Genomic DNA, 19,662 nt, shown 5'->3' with positions numbered 1-19,662 from the left:
AAACTACCAGTATAGAGTACAAGATTTGAGCCTAAGCACTACGAACCCAAAGTATTTTAAGCATTTGGCACTCTTAAGCATTATATTATAATATAATTATATTACATCCTTAATAGGATGAGATAAGGGACCTTCTCTCAGGGATCTGAAGGTGTTTGGAGAAGACAGACATATACATGAATACTTGTAATGAATTGTGATAAGTCATATTAAAGAAGACCAAGTGAGAAGTGAGAATTACTTGTATGAGGTCAGTAACAGCAGCGATAGAGAAGGATTAGACTGTGGCCAGATAATATAGATGGAGAAATTGACAGAACTTGATGGATAAAATGGATGCCGTGTGATTTCCTAAGTGCCCAGCAATTGAGTCAAGATCTATCCCTGCCTTGAGCTTCTGGTAAGAAGTGAGCAGTGTTCAAAACAACAAATAAGTATTTTATGTAGAGAAAGATTTCCTTCAATTTGAAGGCATGTCACAAAAGCACTGCTACTTACAGACTTGACTCCAAAAGCTTAGGTCATCATCTCAGACGCATATCGAATGGCAAGGTATGCTTAAACTCTGCTTTGCTTGGTGTAAAGTAGTGGTAAATTTCTCCTAGAATTAGTTCTTGGTGCTAGGGGCTAGCATTCCCATTCCTTTAATTAGATTTTCAGCTCTGATCACTGATAGGGTCCTTGGAATTGAAATCGTAACTCTATCTTGGTAACAGCTACAAGAATCTGTATTTGGATGTCAATAATGAAGAATCCTAAAGTGACTTTTTGGTGGCCTCTTCCTCACATGGCTTTATAAATGTAGGGAACCAAAGGCAGTACAGTTTATATTACTTTTCTTTACATAACATTAAAAACATTTTTCAGATCTGCAGAGTGCAAATAAGTGAAAACTGATTATATACTTAGGTCTGAATGTTTTGAGAGATGAGAGAAAATTTATAAATCACTCAGATCATTTTTCAAAATAAGTATAAAAGTTTTTAACTATTAGCCAAGTCTATTTTCAGGTACAGTGTATTTCACCTTAAAGGCTAAACAGCAGGACAAAAACTTATTAAAAAATTGTTGAGTTTCTCAAAAAAAAAGTGCATTTTTATGAGCAAAGGCTGAATTCTGTACTCTTGAATTGTGCCTAGACCTTTCTGCTCTTACTTGTCAAAAGTTTTTCCTATCCCAGGTCATCTTTCTATCAATACAATCCTATTATTTGGGATACTAACCATAAGTGAAAAGCAAGCAAACTCTGGGAGATAGGGAAGGACAAGGAAGCCTGGTGTGCTGCAGTCCATGGGATTGCAAGGAGTCGGACACGACTGAGCAACTGAATGACACCAAAACCATAAATTGATGGCTGGTTGATATTAAGTTTTGATAATCTAAAAATCAAATCTTCCTCTCAGAAGGGCCTAAGGAACTGAGCTGAAATTTAACTTTAGTCATCTAGAGATCTGTTTCTGAGCAGCTCCTTAGTGCATCACTGTACTGTTTTTGCTAGGTTCCCGTCCAGTTCAATAGAGGGAGTGACTAAATTGTAGTCATCCTAGTTCTGAGCACGTTGGCAAGAAGAAAGTAGTTAAACATCTTGCTGTGTGTGAGCAGGTCGAGGGCAGGCAGACACCATGCACCTTGACCACCTATTATGAAGCTTTTTGCTGCTGTGTCAAGTGAAAGCGAGTTAATTGGGTGAAGCTGTGGAGCATGTTAGGGGCCTGGTTGAGGGTTGCTGTCTGACAGCTGAATGTCAGCCAAAGCCAGTCAAGTGTAGCTGAGAGACAGAGACCTGTCACAAAGTTCCCGCAGACTGGAGCACAGTTAGGGAGCTGAAATATGGTTCCGTCTCACTTTCTCCCTCATTGAATCCAAGCACCTTAAAAGATTTTCCACTGTATGTGTCAACTCTTGTTCTCTAAGCTGTTTCCCAGAACTGTCCTGCATTCAAATGATTGAACAAAAGATGCTAATGTTTAGCAAAGTGAATGTAAATTCCCTCTTTTCCCCTTTTCTGCCCAAGCAGATAGACATTCAACTCAAAGGAAACTTTGAAGGTTTACATCAAACAATTATATGGCCTCCAAATTTAGCTTATAATAGAATCCTTTTCTCAAGAGAGTATAAAAATTGAAAATTTAAGCAGGAGAATAAGCAATGCGTCTTTCTCTGATACAGCAAATCTAGGTCGAGAGAACCAGGATTCCGGCCTGGGTGTCTTGTGGATGCACACTTGCCAAGATAACTGTCCTCTTGTCTTTTTGTCACAGGCTTCTTTCCTTTACTTTCAGAGCAGCCTAAGGTGAAATGCTGTAATGACACTCACCAGGTGGAGAAAGATAAACACAGAAAGGAACAGGGAGAATCCTTTTGAAACTTTGAACACTTTAGAAAGGAAAAATCAGAGAAAGTTAGAGTTAAAGAATGAAAATTAAACATTGTGAAATAACATTTTTCAGAGAGAAAAGTTTAATATCAAATCATGTCTTCCTATTGGCTTTCTCTGGAATATGGATTAGAAGCTGTGTATTCAGTCAAAAATAAGCAAATATATGGTATGGCTGTGCTCTACTGGTCACTAGTCAAGCCACTGGCTTCCCAGGTAAAGAACTCACCTGGCAATGCAGGAGATGCGGGTTTGATCCCTGGGTCGGGAAGATCCCCTGGAGAAGGCCATGGCAACCCACTCCAGAATTCTTGCCTGGAGGATTCCATGGACAGAGAAGCCTGGCAGGCTACAATCCATGGGTTGCAAAAGGGTTGGACATGACTTAGTGACTAAACAGCGGCAAGTCAAGCCACTGGTAGTACTGAAACAAACACAGATAAAATAGTCTGTGCCTCCAAGGAAGGAACACCTGATGCCAGCTCTGACCATTGTGACTTACTGTGATGGTGGAGTCATGGCTGTTGAATGTGTGGAGGACAGTTAGTGTGACTGAGGAACTAAACTTTAATTTTACATGAAATTCAATTTTAATTAATTTAAAATTAATTACATATGGTCAGTGGCTACTACAATAAAGAGCACAGGCTGAAGCACACAGCAGACTGTGATGCTGTGCTGTTATAAAAGTAGCAGAGTGGGGTGGCTGGATAACGCCAAGAAGGGGCTTGTAACCCAACTGTAGCGGGGCTGGATTCAGGGAAGGTTTGAGGGCAAGGTGATACCTGAGGTGAGTTGTGAAAACCCAATGAAGAAGTCTCCTTTTAAATAGAAAAGGCCTCCCTTTAAATAGAAAAAGCAACTTGAAGAAGAGAATCTGAGATAGGAGAAGGCAGGGCTTGCTTCAGGATCAGCGTTTTGATTAGTCTCAGGGGCAAAGGAGTCTATGGGAGATTGCCTTAACGTAATGGTAGGCTCCAAGGACTCTAGCAGGCAGGTTATCCCTGAACTCACAGAACAGGAGGTCTCACAGATGAAATTAGGATCCTCAAATCACGTGGTTTAGCAAATCAATCTAAAACACACAGCAAGTAGCAGATGGTAGGGAGGCAGCAGGGGGACAGACCCTACTCTCTGGTTCCTTGCTCGTAAGGTGTTCAAATGGCCTCTCTCTCAGCTGCATCAGCCTTCTCCACGTGAGCTTATGGGACCAACATGGAGCACTGAGAAAGCGGGATCAGGTGACTGAAGATGCCTTGGTCCACTTATCCACACTTGTCCTGAGAAATACTCCTGGCCAGTCTCTGTAGCTTGCCACTTAGGCAGCCGGACAGCTTTGGGTTTTCTCTGTGGCTCTGGGGCAATTGGCCTGTGTTCTGTGCTTCAGTCATGTCTGACTCTTTGCAACACTATGGACTGTAGCCCACCAGGCTCCTCTGTCAATAGGATTCTCCAGGCAAGAATACTGGAGTGGCTTGCCATTTCCTTCTTCAGGGGATCTTCCAACCCAGGGATCAAACCCACATCTCCTGTTTCTCCCGCATTGGCAGACAGATTCTTTATTGGCTGAGCCATCGGGGGCAATTTGAGGATGACATTAACCTGGAGGTGGGGCACCTTTCCCTCTTGTTTGTCTGGGAGTAGCCTGTCCTGCAGGGGACCAACTAATACCTTTTCCTATCATATAGGTTCTGCCTCTTATCTCACACAACTGGCTGATTCATTCTCTATGCTTAACACTTGTTATGAGTTACATCTGTCCTATTTTTTTCTTGTCTTCAAGAGAAGTTTTGAATATTCTCAGATAATAAATAAATATACAATAAAGTAGAGGTCAAGTAGAAAAAAGAGAGAAGTCTGAAGGAATGACTTGCTTAGAAAAATTAAAAGTGCATTTGTAGACTAGAGAAAGTGACGAGACACTTGAATAACAGATGAACAATTTTAGAAAAGAGCTTTGAAACCTTTGTCAAAATTGCTATCTTGTGGCTACCCTAACCTGAGTTGCATTTCAAACAAATCAAGGCCTTTGTGAAAAAGTGGCGTGCAGGCTCTTGGGGAGTTTATGTGACTGAGGGCCTTGGGGATAGTTGAAGGATAAGTGGAGGTTTTGTGGGCAGGTGGTCAGAGGAGGTGACGAGAAGTAGAGAGAGCAGTGTAGGTCTTCTCCTCTGTGCAGGCCTATGGACTGGCTTCTGGTCTCTGAGAAAAAGATGCCTACAGGTGGAAGCTGAAAGAAATGCTTTATGACAGACAGTGTGAGACACTGGGTTCCAGTCAGAGTTACCACAGGTTTCAGAGGGAAGAGTGGGTGTAGGGCTAGTCTGTGTAAAGATGGTGCCCATATGGCCCAGTGAGTCTCTCTAATACATTAGAGGTGGGGCCTGATGGAAGGATGTCAGGCACCCAGAAACTTTTGACAGGGAGTTTGAGGTCATGTGTGATCTGGTCAGGAAAGAACTAGGGAAATGTGACTCATTACTGGGACCTTGCTTGCGTCCATGGAACAATGAGTCTAGCAAACTCTAAGTACCATTGTCCATCAAAATGTAATACTACAAAACAGCAGTTGTGTGGTTATATTGAACAAATTATAATTTAAGAACTGACTCCAAACACAGGTAGTCAAGGACAAGGTGAACTCTCTAAAGGCAGAGAATTTTGGTGTGTGATTCACTTCTGTATCCCAGTACCCTGAACCGTGTCTGACACTTTCTAGGCATTTTAGTTACTTCTTTGATTTTATTCTTTTAATAGATAGTAGATATCTATTAAAAGAATTAGTGAGTGGAGCTAATTTAGGATCCTAATATAGTGAGTGTGGGTTTAGATATGCTTTATGCTATTTTGGGGAAAGTCTATCATATGGAATTGGTCATGTAGGGAGTAGGTTCTTGAAATGGAATCCATAGCTCTATTATTTTGGAATTTTGTGGTCGCTGCATTACTCTCACAGTTCTATAAGATGTTCTCCCTAGAGATGGGTTTGGTTTGAGACTGCTGGAAATGGCCTGGTTCTATCAGAAGTAGCATTCCTGCCTATCATGTAAAGGAAATGTCATTGCCAGCTAAGTGGTTTGTTTTGGAACGTATGCCCCAGTGCTGGTTGTGATTGGAAAGCATTCCACAGATGTGAACCCCAGATCACATGATTTGTCTTACATCTGAAGGGTTCCTCTCTCACTGAGAAACAGAGAGGCCACATTCTTTTAACTCAAGATAACCAGTCCCTCCAGAAGGGCCCAGCTGGGGCACTGGTCAAAGGGTCACCAGCCCTGGGGAATATAGCATGAATCTCTTCGATGATCAGCAGGGGAATGAAGACTGTTTGCAACATTTCATGAGGAATGGCTGGGGATTTCAGGTTTGATAAAGTGGAGTAACAAAGGAGCATGGTTTAAACCAGCCCTGGAAGGGAGGGGCAGTAAAAAATGGGTTTCGATTTTTAACATGTGAATTTATTGCTAATTTTGTTGAAATATGTGACTGACAGATACCATGTTAGTGAGATTAAGGAAAACAATCTCTTTCAAACAGCTTTCAATTTTAGATGTTTCTTCCTCCTTCTGCTCTTTTTTACCTGAGGGCATGGCCAGTATTTCTACTCAGAGAAAAACATGCTGCTAAAAGGTCTAAGTTTATAGCTTCCAGATATTACTAAATTTTTGACATTGAATAAAAAAGGACTTATAACTTTAAGAGGAAATTCTTCAGTAATGAAAAAGTGGTCAGAAAACTTTTGCTTAATAGTTCCCAGAGAGAGTGTGACATGTGTGCGTTCTGACCACAGAAGTCGTAACTTGGCAGCGGGAAGTGCTGTTTGGAGGTAAATGAAGGCGCACAGGTTGTAAGTAGCCACTCCACATGAGGAGCTACGCTTGTACAGAGGTGCGAGTTACTCATGTGTGCGTGTACTTAATGTCAGATGGTGGATATGAGTTAGATAACTGGAAACGTTGAAGGAAGAAAGTGTTCTCAGCTAAATTAAAATCCGATTTTCAAAACTTGTGAAAACACTTGGTTCACAACCTCCCCTCTGAGACCTTTAACAAACCAATTACATTTCATTTTGCCCACACAGTTCAGAGTCCTAACTATACTAAACTATGGGTTTCAGTATGTATAAAATTAAGTCTTTTTCAATAAAGCAGTTTTAGTTATAAAAGTGCTGTAGATAATTGGGAAATTCAGAAGCTGCGGGAAGAAATTCCTGCAGTCTCCATACCTCACGACAAGTATCGTGTGTGATTTTGTGTATCTCATTTTCATGTATATGGTCTTGCTCTAGGGCGGGCAAAGGCGCAACCTGTGAGCCAATCTACTTCCATCTGTTTCTGTATAGCCTGTAAACTAAGAATGGTCTTTACATTTTTTAATGTTTAAAAAATGAATTAAAAAAGAATAATGTTTCATGATGTGAAAATTATGGTAAATTCAAATTTCAGTTCATTAATGCAGTTTTATTGGAACATAGCCACACTAATTCATTGACATATATTATCTATAGTTGCTCTGGGGCTACAACAGCAGAGTTCAGTAGTTGTAACAGAGACATATGGCTTGCAAAGCATGAAATATTTATCTGATCCTCAATAGAAAAAGGCTTCTGACCCCTAGTCAAGCCTCAGCATTTGTCTGTGTTCTACAACTATTTGTTAATATAACCATAAATTTTATAGCCATATAATATTCCATCAGGTGTCTAAAGCTTACTTAAATGTACTTCTGTTATTGAATATCAGATTATTTCTAACTTTTGTCTGTTATTAATGTTAAGAAACTAATCATAAATGGAATTGTTGGGTCAAATAGCATTAACTATTTCAAGACAGTTGCCAAGTTATAGTCCAAATGGTTCAATCAGTTCATACATCACTAGCAATTTGTGAATGCCTGTTTTTTAATGCCTTCACTAACATCAGTTATCACAATTTTTTAAATTGAATTTTGGTTGGTAATAAACATCTCATTTCCCTTATATTTTTGATTACTATTGGCAGTTACCATTTTTCCCCATTTGTTTGTTAATCAGTTGTATTTTGACTTTTGTGAACTGCCAGTTTAAAACCTTTGATGGTGATTCAGTAGTTTTAAAGATAAAAAAAACACAGAAAGAAAATATTTTGGACTTTCAAAGCTTTTCCCTTATAATACGTACTCCAGTTTATTCCCCTTTTCTATAAATAATTAGCAGATTCTGTGATTCTCTTTCCAGAAAGAAGAAAAGATATATGTATTCATGTATGTGTTTATACTTTTTTTTTGGCTGCTCTCTGCAGCATGTGGGATCTCAGTTCCCCAACCAGGGATTGAACTCAAGCTCCCAGTAGTGGAAGCACAAAGTCCTAACCACTGGACTGCCAGGGAACTCCCTGTACTTATTTATGTATTTTTTTTTTTAATACAAATGGGTTCTTTCTCTTTATACACACACACAGACATGCGCATGCATGAGCATGCACTGTTTTGAATCTTATTTCACTTGGATGTATTTCTACATCAGTACTTACATATTTACATCAGTTTTCAAAATTGTTGTATAATGTGATTGTATCATACTTCACTTAACACTTCAGTTTCGTTTTAAAAGTGTTTTTCTAAAAGAATTCTTTGATGGATACATCTGTATGCTCATCTTGGTGAGCTTCTGTGGGTGTAGCCATAGAAGAAATGTCTAACAGTGGAGTTGCTGGATCAAAAACAGGTACAATGTAAGCTTTGTCTTCCCAAAAGTTTGCACCAGAGTACAGCCCAGCCTACGTGCTAGGAACTTGCCTGTTTCCCTCTCTTAGTAGTGGGTTGCATCAGACATCTAAATTTTTGGCTATTTTATAGGCAGAAAGTAAGCTTTCATTGTCACGTTTTGTGTTGCGTTTCTTTAATTGTGAATGAGGTTTACCTCTTTTTTATATGTTTATTGGTTATTGTATTTCTCTGTCCTCCACCAAGCAGCCAATATATATCTGAGGTGGAGGCTGTCAGTGGTTTCCTGACCTCTTTTCTCATTCTTTCTTTGTAATTGAACCGCTATTACCCAGGCCATTCAGGGGCAGGGGGAAGCTGCCCTGAAACTAAGTCAGCCACATGACTAAACTCTAGCCAATGGGGTGTAAACAAAAGTACTCTGATTTTAGGAGGTGTTTTCAAATGTAAGTGATACCTTCTCCTTTACTGTCCTTCTTTCTTCTGGCTAGAATGCAGACATAATGGCTGGAACTTGAGCAACCATTTTGGATCCTGGAGGTGGAAGCCAAATACTGAGACTGTGGAACCCAAGGTAGAAGCAGTCTGGATTCCTGGTAGCTTCATATAGCTATATTAGAGAGAAATAAACTTCTATCTTGTTAAAGCCACTGACATTTTGAGTTTCCTGTTACAGATGAATTCAGTATTAATAAATGCACTATCTGGAGCCTATTTTCTAATTAGGTTCTTCTTTTTCTTGATTTTCATAAGTTTTTTGTGATTTAAGAAAACTACCCTATGGCTATCAGCTTTTCATTTCAGTTTTGCAATGGCAATTTTCGAATAAGTTTATTTATTCAACTAATTAATTCAATTAATCATAAGTTTTTATTTATCCAATTTTTGCCCCTTTTTAATATACATGAGTGTATGGATATATTTACTTTTCACATTCTGTTTGTTTGAAAATTTTACATTCTTAAGATCCAGGGGGGGAAAATGGTCTCTCTTGAATTTTCTGGCCATTTCTAGTATTCTATACCATCAGGTGCATCAGAATTGCCAGGAAAGGAGCAGACTGGGAGCACAGGGTGCGAAGGAACGTAGGAAAAGAAAGAACAAAAGCCATCTGGGAAAATTCTTTGACTCTTTTTCCAACCTCAATCATGTCAGGAAATCTAAACATCCAAGAGAAGAAAATGGGAATTGTTATCTTGTCAGGCACAAGACATCTTTAAAGCAATTTAAAATTAAAGTTTAAATGTTATAGTGTAATTTAAAACTTCAGCACTGAGTGTAATCTCTGAATGTAACAACATATAAGCTTCTTTGGTGAAAGGGCTAGAACTTTGATTTTATGTAAATGTCATAAAATCTATTCATTTACTCCAGTACTGTGGATATTCAAGTGGACTATAAGAAACCATATCATCGAAAAGAGAAACATCTATTTTTAACCTCTAGTACAATCTACCTGCTTTTCTTTTCCACTTTCACAGAGATTTGTTGAGCCCTTGCTGTCTTTATGAAATAGCTCTGGATATGCATAAGCCTGAGGCTGTGTCTTCTTTGGGTGATGTGATAAGGTGGTGGCCAGGCATAAGGGGAGAAGAATCATGGATCAAGAGTCGGATCCCTTTGCACCACTTAACAAACTGTGCAGTGTGGAGCAGTGCTTGCCACTCTTGTGATCCCTGGTTCTTAGACTATAAAATTAAGAGTAGCAGTACCTTCCCCTTGAGTGGCTATGAGAGATAATGCCTATAAAGCTAAACCTAGCACAGTGCCTGACATTTATGTTCATACATGTTAGTTCAAAATTTGGAATTTATTATCACTTGAGAAGAGTAGAAAGAGAGGCGAAGGGGAGCTACTGTATGTTATGCATTTTTTTGGTATATTATTTCATAATCCTTGTTAACAGCTCCATGAAGGATTAGTCTTCATACATAATGGATAAGATGCAGGCTCACACAGGCTAAGAAACATGTCTTAGATCACATAGTGAGTACATGGCAGACTCAGAACCTGAGGCCTCTTCAGCTTCAAAGCCTGAATTCTTTCCCGTGCACTCTGCTACTTCTAATTGCGACATAATCTGTATATACGTGAAATAACCAAATACAAAATATAAAACCAAAATCATGAAATAATAACATGAGTGGTTTGTTTATTCATTCATCAGTTGGAAATCTTGTTTCCAGATACTCTTCTAAGTGCTAGGAATACAAAGCCATGATTCCATTACCCTAGGTGCTCATAGTTTTCTGGGTGATGAATGAAGTAAGTGAAAACAGAAAAATGTTCACAAAGGAATGCCAACATGTGATTGAATGTAGCAGCTCACTGCAGTTGGGGAAGTGTGTGGCAATGAGCTGAAAAGGGGTTACAAAGAGGGGAACCTTGGCAGAGTCTGAAAGGTAGAGAAGGCACACTCATCCCACAAAGGAGAGAGGTATATACCAGACAGTGAACAGACTGGAGGCAGGTGTGAGCTATGGAACATCTTATTTCCTGACTCACAAGTCCATGTAAAGTGAAGTGAAGTGAAAGTCGCTCACTCGTGTCCAACTCTTTGCGACCGCATGGATGGAATTCTCTAGGCCAGAATACTGGAGTGGGTAGCCTATCCCTTCTCCAGCAGATCTTCCCGACCCAGGAATTGAACTGGGGTCTCCTGCATTGCAGATGGATTCCTTACCAATTGAGCTATCAGGGAAGCCTCAAGCCTGTGTAATAATCTGCAAGTCCATGTAAGCAGATTATAGAGTACAAGTGAGGAAATGCTAGACGAGCAGGGTAGGGCAGCAGTGTGCTTGTGAACCAGGCTGCAAACAACTGCATGTCACATGGCAAAGAGCATGCTTGTAAGGAAGGCATAATCCAATTAATCTACCACATTAGCCAAGTCGTTGAGGCTGAAACTGAACCAGACTGACTTAAGAACTCTGGCTTTCGAACGAATGTGAAATGTCTGCTTGAGGAGTAAATTGCTGTGATGTGAATCGAGTTGGCTATTAGTATCTTCTCCCTCTCTTTTCTGATTTGTTTCTCCCTCTATGATTGCCCTTTCTTTTTCATCTCTAGGTGTCTAAACTTCTCAGATTGTGTTCCCTCTCTCTCTGGAGACTCTTTTACAGGGCTCTGCTGACTCACATATCCCCACCTAGCCTATCTTGTTAGTGAACTGAAGATGAAACTGGTCTGGACTGAGGTTTTATTTATTTATTTTTTTTTTTGTACTAAGGTTTTAATAACTTATGGAGGGAGGAATGTGTAAAATATTTCTACAGGTTTGGTATTGGTAGCTCAAAGTTATAATTGATGGCTTCAAGGAATAAATATTTAATGATGTGCTAGCAGGGATATATATATATGTGTGTGTGTGTGTATGTTTATATACACACATATATATATATATAGCAAGTATATGTGTGTAGCTATATTTATCAGGTATATGCATATGTGTGTGTGGTTGAATGAATAAACAGATAGATAGACAGATATCTGAGGTGCATAACTAAGCATTGCACAAGAGAAAACTGTACCCGTAAGTATTGTCAACTCTGACTGTATAAACTGTAGTATCCTATGAGGCCTAATGGCCAAAGTGGAAAATAGGTAAAATTTGGTTAACTAACTTGAAGCATTCGGAAGGAAGAAAATTCTGTGTTCTGATTACTAAGACTCTAGTGATAAGAACGTATTAGGAGCTAAAGTAGAAATGGCAAGGGAGCCTCTTCATAAGGCCCTCTTGTGGGTACTTTGATTCCTTCATCAGTTTATGTAGAGCTGCGTACTCTACTTAAAATCAGTCAATAATTTACAGAGCTTAAAACATCATCATGGAGGTCGAAGTAATAAAAAATGTATCACAGAATTTAATTGAATGTAGCCACATCGTCTAAACTATGGTTAATTTTATTATCTGTTTGGCTTTTTTAAAGAATCATCTGCAGTATGTATTCCTTGCCCTTAAGAGTGGCCCATCTATATCCTCTCAAAATCTGAAGAATTATGTTTAGGAACTCTGATTATGGGTTAATGGTATTCACAAAACTTAGGTGTTAACCTTATGCCACACATTATCATGGGTTGCAATCATGGTGGACATGCAGCACTTCAGAGCTAGAAAGAGTCCTGTTGTTCAGTTACTAAGTCATATCCAACTCTTGCAACCCCATGAATTGCAGCACTCCTAGCTTCCCTGTCCTTCACTATCTCCTGGAGCTGGCTCAGACTCTTGTCCATTGAGTCAGTAATGCCATCCAACCATCTCATCCTCTCTTGCCCCCTTCTCCTCCTGTCCTCAGTCTTCCCCAGCATTTGGGTTTCTTTCTGTGAGTCAGCTCTTTGCACCAGGTGGCCAAAGTATTGGAGCTTCAGCTTCAGCATCAGTCCTTCCAATGAATATTCAGGGTTGATTTCCTTTAAGATTGACTGCTTTGATTTCCTTGCAGTCTAAGGGACTCTCAGAAGTCTTCTCCTGCACCACAGTTCAAAAGCATCAATTCTTTGATGCTAGGCCTTCTTTATGGTTCAACTCTCACGTCCATACATGATACTCTGGACCTTTGTTGGCAAAGTGATGTCCCTGTTTTTTAATACTTTGTCTAGGTTTGTCATAGTTTTTCTTCCAAGGAGCAAGTGTCTTTTAATTTCATGGCTGCAGTCACCATCCATCATGATTTTGGAGCCCAAGAAAATAAAATCTGTCACTGTTTCCACTCCATCCGCCGCCCCCCCCCCCCCCGACACCTATTTGCCATGAAGTAATGGGACCAGATGCCATGATCTTAGTTTTTTGGATGTTGTATTTTAAGTCATCTTTCTCCCTCTCCCCTTTCACTCTCATTAAGAGAGCTCTTTAGTTCCTCTTCACTTTCTGCCATTAGAGTGGTATCATCTGCTTTTCATTGTTTTAGGCAAAGGAAGTGAGACCTAGGAGTACTAATTCACTCACCTAAATGACACAGCTGAATTGTAACAGAACTGGGAGGGAAAAATATAGTCTTCTGATCTCTAGTCCAATACTCCATTCACCATACTATTTGCCTGGCATAATCTCCTTGCAATACTATTCAGGCTTACTAAATTAAATCACTCCTCATTTTTTATACTACTGGATTCTGGAAGACTTAACTTTATCGTAAATGCTGCACGGGAGACAGATGGCTTAGAGACAGTCATTGTTTTAGAAGCCTTGGTCTGCAAAGTGACTTTGATATATAGACAGTTTAGTCATTATCTTATTATTACACTAGTGCTGTATTTATTTTTATTGTTAAAAAACACCCTTAGAAAATGGAGATATTAAAGTCTTGAAAAATGGTTAATGGACATGTCTAATTACTATATTTCATAAGATTTTTAAAATACAGAAATTTAGTAGACATATTTTGTATTGTGAATATATATTTTAACTGATGGACTATAACAGCTCAAATAGAATCATTTACAGCTTGTTAAGTAAATAAAAGTGCCTCCATAAAGATTCACATGACACCTAGCTTTTATTTCAGGTAGCTAATTTCCTTTTAAAAAATTGCCTAAATTTTGATTTACATGAGAGACTATTAGAACACCTCAGCAGTTTAAAAAGTAGCTTAAATGACCACAGATTTAAAATATAATATCACATGGTGAATATTAACTTTTAATGGTCTCTGATAAAAAGTTATTTAACTGTCTCTTACTTTCTGTGTTATATTAAAAGTGTTATATTTCTGAATATTATTTACAACATATTTACTTGTTACTTTAACATCATATTTTCAAATCAAGATCTCACCAGAATTTTTGCGAGTTTGTTTTTAAGCTCTTAAGTGACTTAAAATCAAATTTTATTGTATTTCACAGAAAAGATTATTTTCTAGCAGTGCATGCAGTATAGCAAATGACCTCAGTAACAGAAAAACAATTATTTTCATTTACACAAAAGTAATTCTGTTTACTTGATGGAGGGTTTGTCTTTCAAGGGGTGCAAATCTTCGAAGAAATCTCTTCTTTTTTTCCATTAAAAAAATCTTAATTGGAGGATAATTGCTTTACAATATCGTGTTGGTTTTTGCCATACCACAGCATGAATCAGCCATAAATATATATGTGTCCCCTCCCTCTTGACCCTCCTCCGACTGTCACCCCATCCCACCCCTCTCGGTTGTCACAGAGTACCGGATAGAGGTGCAGGCCTAGGGACAGGCTTGTGGACACAGCAGGGGAATGAGAGGGTGGGGCAAATTGAGAGAGTAGTCTTGAAGCATATGCATTACCATATGTAAGAGAGATAGCCAGTGGGATTTGCTGTATGATACAGAAACCTCTTCTTCTTAATGTTGTTTCCCATGCTTAGGAGGTATTATTTCTTTAGTGTTTCAAATCAGAATCTCAGGTACACAAAAAGTGAGACTTTGGTTTGAAATACCAAAGACATACTCAATACCCCATTTCAAGGTTATTTGGTCAAAAAATGTATATTAGAAATAAAAAACACTTTCAGGCAACATGGTGGAAAATAGACATAAGAAAAAGTAAGACAAGAAAAAGTAGAAGAGGTGCCCCTTTGTAGAGTTTAAAATCCACTGAATGTATTAAGGGGAAGTGAGCAGTTAAAGACCTTTCCTAAAGGATAACCTTCCTCATGTGTAAGGTGTTAGGTCAATGGACTCATAAGAACAGAAAAGGAAATTTCAAGTACAGAATATGGATTTGAGTAAGATATATCTAACAGGAGCGGTTGATCCATTTGGCACAGTTACCTTTCTCTAGTCTAAAGCATCAAGAAGGAGATTTTCTCAGAGAGTAGCTGAGCTTCCTTGGTCTGATTCTGCACATATACAGTTTTCTTAAACCAGAACCTGAAGTATAAAGATGTAACAAGAAACTTGTGAAGGCTTGCCTGCCAATACTCTTTGATCATAATAAATAGTACGATTGCTCTGAGTTTTATTATGAAGAGAATCAGCCCCACCATCTCCTGCTCTTCCATTGTCCCTCTTACCCCCAGGTCTGGCAGAATCAGTTAGCAGATGGCATTGCAGTCTTTACAGCAGCAAAATCGATCAAGTAATAATGCTGCCAATTCAGATGCAGGGCTAAAAAAAAATCACCAAAGATGGTTCTAGCAGCAGGAAAAGTGCAGGAATCTATACCTCCAGCCTCTGATGTAATGAGATGCCTCTGTTCTGGTTCTGAACTGATCTAGTCACCCATTAGGGTTGTGCAAGTGAAATCTCATCAGCACTTCTAAGCAGGGTCAACATATGACCTTGGGAGTTCTTTTCTTTCAGCAAGGATAAGCTAAATCCTCTCCTTCATAAAGCCATTTGAGTGGCCATTTTAGGTGGGTTTGTTTTTTTTTTTTTTTTCTTTTTAACTTCCAGCAGAAAAAGAGATGATTTCCGTCAGCTGTAGGCTTGCAGTGGAGAATCAAGAAATCAAAAGAACGGAGATCAAAGAAAATTGCTGAACTAGGTGTTAGATGCAGCCATTGATTTTTCTCCAGTTGTAGTTTTAAAAAAAATCCACAAAAATGGTAACGCATACAACAGTTGAATTTCTAATATATTTCTGAAGCCAGAGATTGCTTCCTTCACGCTTTCACATGTAGAAGCGGTTTTGTATAACATGACATAATAAAGCAGATCCTTAGCATTCATGCTATTTTGTTGTCAAAACCTTAAGAGAATCTACCAAAGAGATGTTTTGTTATTAAAACCTCTGCAATATAAATGTGTTTTTTAATGGAGACACTTAGGACTTGACTTATTATTTCAGCAACATTTATTTACTGGGAATCTGGAAAATTCTGACATACAATTGATTACTATTTTTCTCCTATCTATAAATGCCATAAGGTAATACCTATCTGCTTTACTGGTAAGACTTCATTTATGTTAAGGGTTAACTACTGTTTACTGTTGTTACTTAAGACTTAAATGTATAGCTTCAACAAAATATTAATTATGTTTTTAAGTATTTCATGAGTGTGTGGGTTTCTTAAGTTTGATTTCCAACAATTTCTGGGTAGCAGTAATGTTTTAAAATATGTCACAAACTGTTTTCCATGTTGCATTCCCATATCTTGGTATATGATTTCCAAATGCTTATAATAGAACAGTCATTAAAATAGGGTGGTGACATTATTATTAAAGGTAAAGACAAATAGTTCATTTCATTGGCATTTTATATGTTGGTATGCTATTTTCTATAGGGTGCAAGGATTGACTTGTTTTTCTTTGTACTGTATTGTTCAATTAAATAAGTCAGGCTGATAACTTAAACACACAAATATTCATAGTTATGAATTTTCTAAGCAGTCTAATCTCCCAATTATATAGCATATATTATAGAGGGCTTCCCAGGTGACTTAGTGGTAAAGAATCCGCCTGCCAATGCAGGAGAAGCAGGTTTGATCCCTGGATCAGGAAGATCCCCTGGAGGAGGAAAGGGCAACCCACTCCAGTGTTCTTGCCTGGAAAATCCCATGGACAGAGGAGCCTGGTGGGCTACAGTCCAGAGGGTTGCAGAGAGTCAGACACGACTGAACGACTGAGCACACACACACACATATAGCATAATGAAATAAACATTATTGTTAGAGTTGGTTTCTGTAATTTGCCAGTGGATGGAAGAAGAGGCAAAAATGCCTGCTTGTACTGACTTTTTGATTCAATAACTTGATAAAAGTTTTCTACAAAGTTTTAGTGTTTAGCCCAATTCCTGATGTCCCGGCAAGTTTTTGATGTAGAACAAATGAGGTTCAATCACAACTTGGAAAATAATTTAATATTTATGTATTATCATATAGATTATTTAAATTGCCGTTTCCACCCCATTTCATATTATGATTCTTGGTCCACTTCTCTGTTTATGGGTTTAGACTCTGTTGGAGTTTTCAAGTCTATGTTTATTGTTCTCTCCTTTTTGTATCATAGACAGGATCACGAGACCACTCAAATCTCTCCATTCCTTCGAGAGCTGCTCTTCCTGCTGACACAACTGATGTTGGGGATTTTTTGCCGTTGAAAGCTGAACTTGACACAACTTACACTTTCTTAAAGGAAACACTTATAAATTCTGTGCCCCTGGCATCATCATCTAACTCGTCTCCAGTGACAATGTCTGCTACTGCCAAGCGACCAGCTCAGATTGGTTTATGACTTTATGAAATAAAAAGCATGCAGGAAGAGTTAACAGTACAATTAAAATTGTTTTGATGGGGGATTTTCTTATCAGTTGAATTTTGTTTCAGCTCAAGTGGCCGTGGGTTTTTAAAAATTGTGTGATATCTTGATGTGTTCAGGTATCTATGTCTCCTCGAATAATGAAATAACCAACTTTTTTTCCCCTCTAAGTTTTATTTATTATCACAGTTACTCATTTTTATGTAACATATTTTTAAATGTTAAAGAATGACACATTTTAGGTAATTTCCTTCAGACTTAAAAAAATCAATAAGCCATTTTAGTCTCTATCTATCAAAGTTGTTTCATACTTGTCTATTTTAAAGCAGGACTGCAATACTTTAATAGGATTGAGAGAGCTATTTGAAATGTATGCCAATGATTCCTGTCATTTCATGGCAGCCCTGCCATGGTTCACTGAGCCCCCTCTTCTCTCTTGTCAGCTCAACTGAAGACAAGCATTTAGTTGCAAACTTTAAGCAGGTTGTGCAAAACAGAAATGATGTGACTGCTTCTCCTCCTGCACAATAATGTCACTCCTGGTCAATGTGAGAAGGTCAGGTTGCTCCTTGTAAAGCTACATGATACCACTTGCCCATTTGAACAAGTTAACTGCTGCATCTGGTCCCTGCAGGCATTGAAAACGCCTCCTTTTTAGCAAGCCTGCTTGTGATAAGAAAGTCGAGCAGTTGTGCTGGGAAGATGTCTGTGGTGCGTTTAGGCACTTTTTAAGGACAGTTCCCACACCAGTACAGCAGGTAACGTATTTAGTATAAGCTGAAAAACTTCAAGGTAATGGCTGTTTTGACCTTCAAAATAGACTCCTTTTTTGTTTGTGTGGTTGGTAGGACCCAAGAGTGACGCCCATCTTTGATGCTGACAGAATTTAAAACAAGGCCATTGCCCTGCATTTTCTGCCTTGTAGCACACAAAAGTAAAATTGTATGTCAGGCCGAGATGTCGGGGAGCTGACAAGATGCCCCAGTGACATTTCAGCTAGAAAGAGCAAGTGTCTTGCAACCAAGTGGTCAAATATCAAATAATAGGTCAAGCAAGAAGGAGCTGAGTTCTAACCACAAAGAGGTTTCTGGGAACTTACTTGACAAGCTTTTGGGTGCTTTGTGGCTTGACAAAGTGATGTTCTGTTGGGTATCGCTAGACAGACTGTTCTTTATCGCCTTCAGAAGATCAGACATTGACATTGATTAAACTCTTTAACCCTTAAAGGTTAAATCCTTGCAGTTTGCATCATAGTAAGTGAAGAACAAAAGGCTATTTGTAATACGTTATTTGTTTTTGTTTTAATCATTTAACTCCCCAGTGATATTAACTTCTGATGTGAGCTGTACTTTCTGACGAGTTTTGATACAAAAATCCATATTTTATATTATGTTTCATTATGGAGTTTCATTATAGATACATTAGAAAATAACAGTATGTATTATGGAATCTATATTGTCTTAACTTTACAGTGACATTTGATTCAAATATACCCAATTTTTAAGAATTTGTTAATTGGCCTTGGTAAATAAAATTGGTGTACTATTTACGTATTAGCCAAATCAACCAAGTGATTTACTCCATCTGAGATAACACAGCACTATGGCTGTCATGCTGTGTATTCTCATAGTGCTGGGCTGATATAATAAGCTTTATATAAATCTTTAGAAAGCTATTTCTATGAAGTAAAATTACATCTTTAACCAAATTTCTCTTAATTCTTTCCTTGGAGTTCTTTTTATTAACCATTCCGGGTTTTTAATATTAAAGAACATTCCCTGTTTAATGTAATATAACATGTATGAAATTCAACTTGCAAATTTATTAAAACACAGAAAATGCTGTTGTTTCTATACAGATCATAGAATAATTTCTGCATGTTTCAAAGTACTTTCTTTTGCCGTTCCATATAGTAATTAAGATATTGGCAATATAGGTATAAAATATGATTCATATGACATCATTGAGCTTCCAATTCTCACATTGTAGAAAAACAATGTCACCTTACATCACATATATGTCTTGTGTGTGTATGTTTGTGTTAAATCTGTTTCCATATCCTAGTAATTAAAGGGGAAGGAGCACCTTTGTAAATTTTGCCTTGGACAGACCTTGGTCTTCTTGCCTTAATTTTACAGTCTGTTAATGGGATAACACCAGAAATAAATGTATATGTCTCTCCATCTATGTGAGTATCTGATTTTATAGATAAACTTTATATAATTAATTCTGAACCATAAATTCAAAAAGATTATTAAATCAAATCAAAGCATGTCACATTTATATCCAACTAGATGCTAAAGGCCATAGAGACTGAAGGATGAGCCTTCTGAGCAATCATTAGTATTCACTACCAAATATAGTAATTTTTATACCATATGCTTTTTTCCCCAGAAGTCAGACCCAGCAGGAGGA

General features: G+C 38.2%; 1 protein-coding gene across 7 annotated transcripts in view; it reads left to right on the top strand.

The window, feature by feature from the left end:
• Positions 1-19,430, top strand: part of CCDC171 (coiled-coil domain containing 171) — a 341,254-nt gene extending 321,824 nt beyond the window's left edge. For 6 of the 7 annotated variants that reach the window (XM_003586376.6, XM_059889397.1, XM_059889395.1 and 3 more), the window contains one exon: positions 16,999-19,430. In XM_003586376.6, coding sequence (XP_003586424.2) covers positions 16,999-17,223 — 225 coding nt within the window. In that variant the 3' untranslated portion in view covers positions 17,224-19,430. Of the gene's footprint in view, positions 1-8,571; positions 8,655-16,998 lie in introns of all 7 variants that reach the window. The other variant, XR_009495531.1, reaches the window with a different exon arrangement.
• Positions 19,431-19,662: the final 232 nt, after the last annotated feature.

This window comes from Bos taurus, chromosome 8 (genome assembly GCF_002263795.3).
Source record: "Bos taurus isolate L1 Dominette 01449 registration number 42190680 breed Hereford chromosome 8, ARS-UCD2.0, whole genome shotgun sequence".
Classification (NCBI taxonomy): domain Eukaryota; kingdom Metazoa; phylum Chordata; class Mammalia; order Artiodactyla; family Bovidae; genus Bos; species Bos taurus.
The sequence above is the reverse complement of the archived record's forward strand: the minus strand, read 5'-3'. Positions and strand labels throughout refer to the sequence as shown.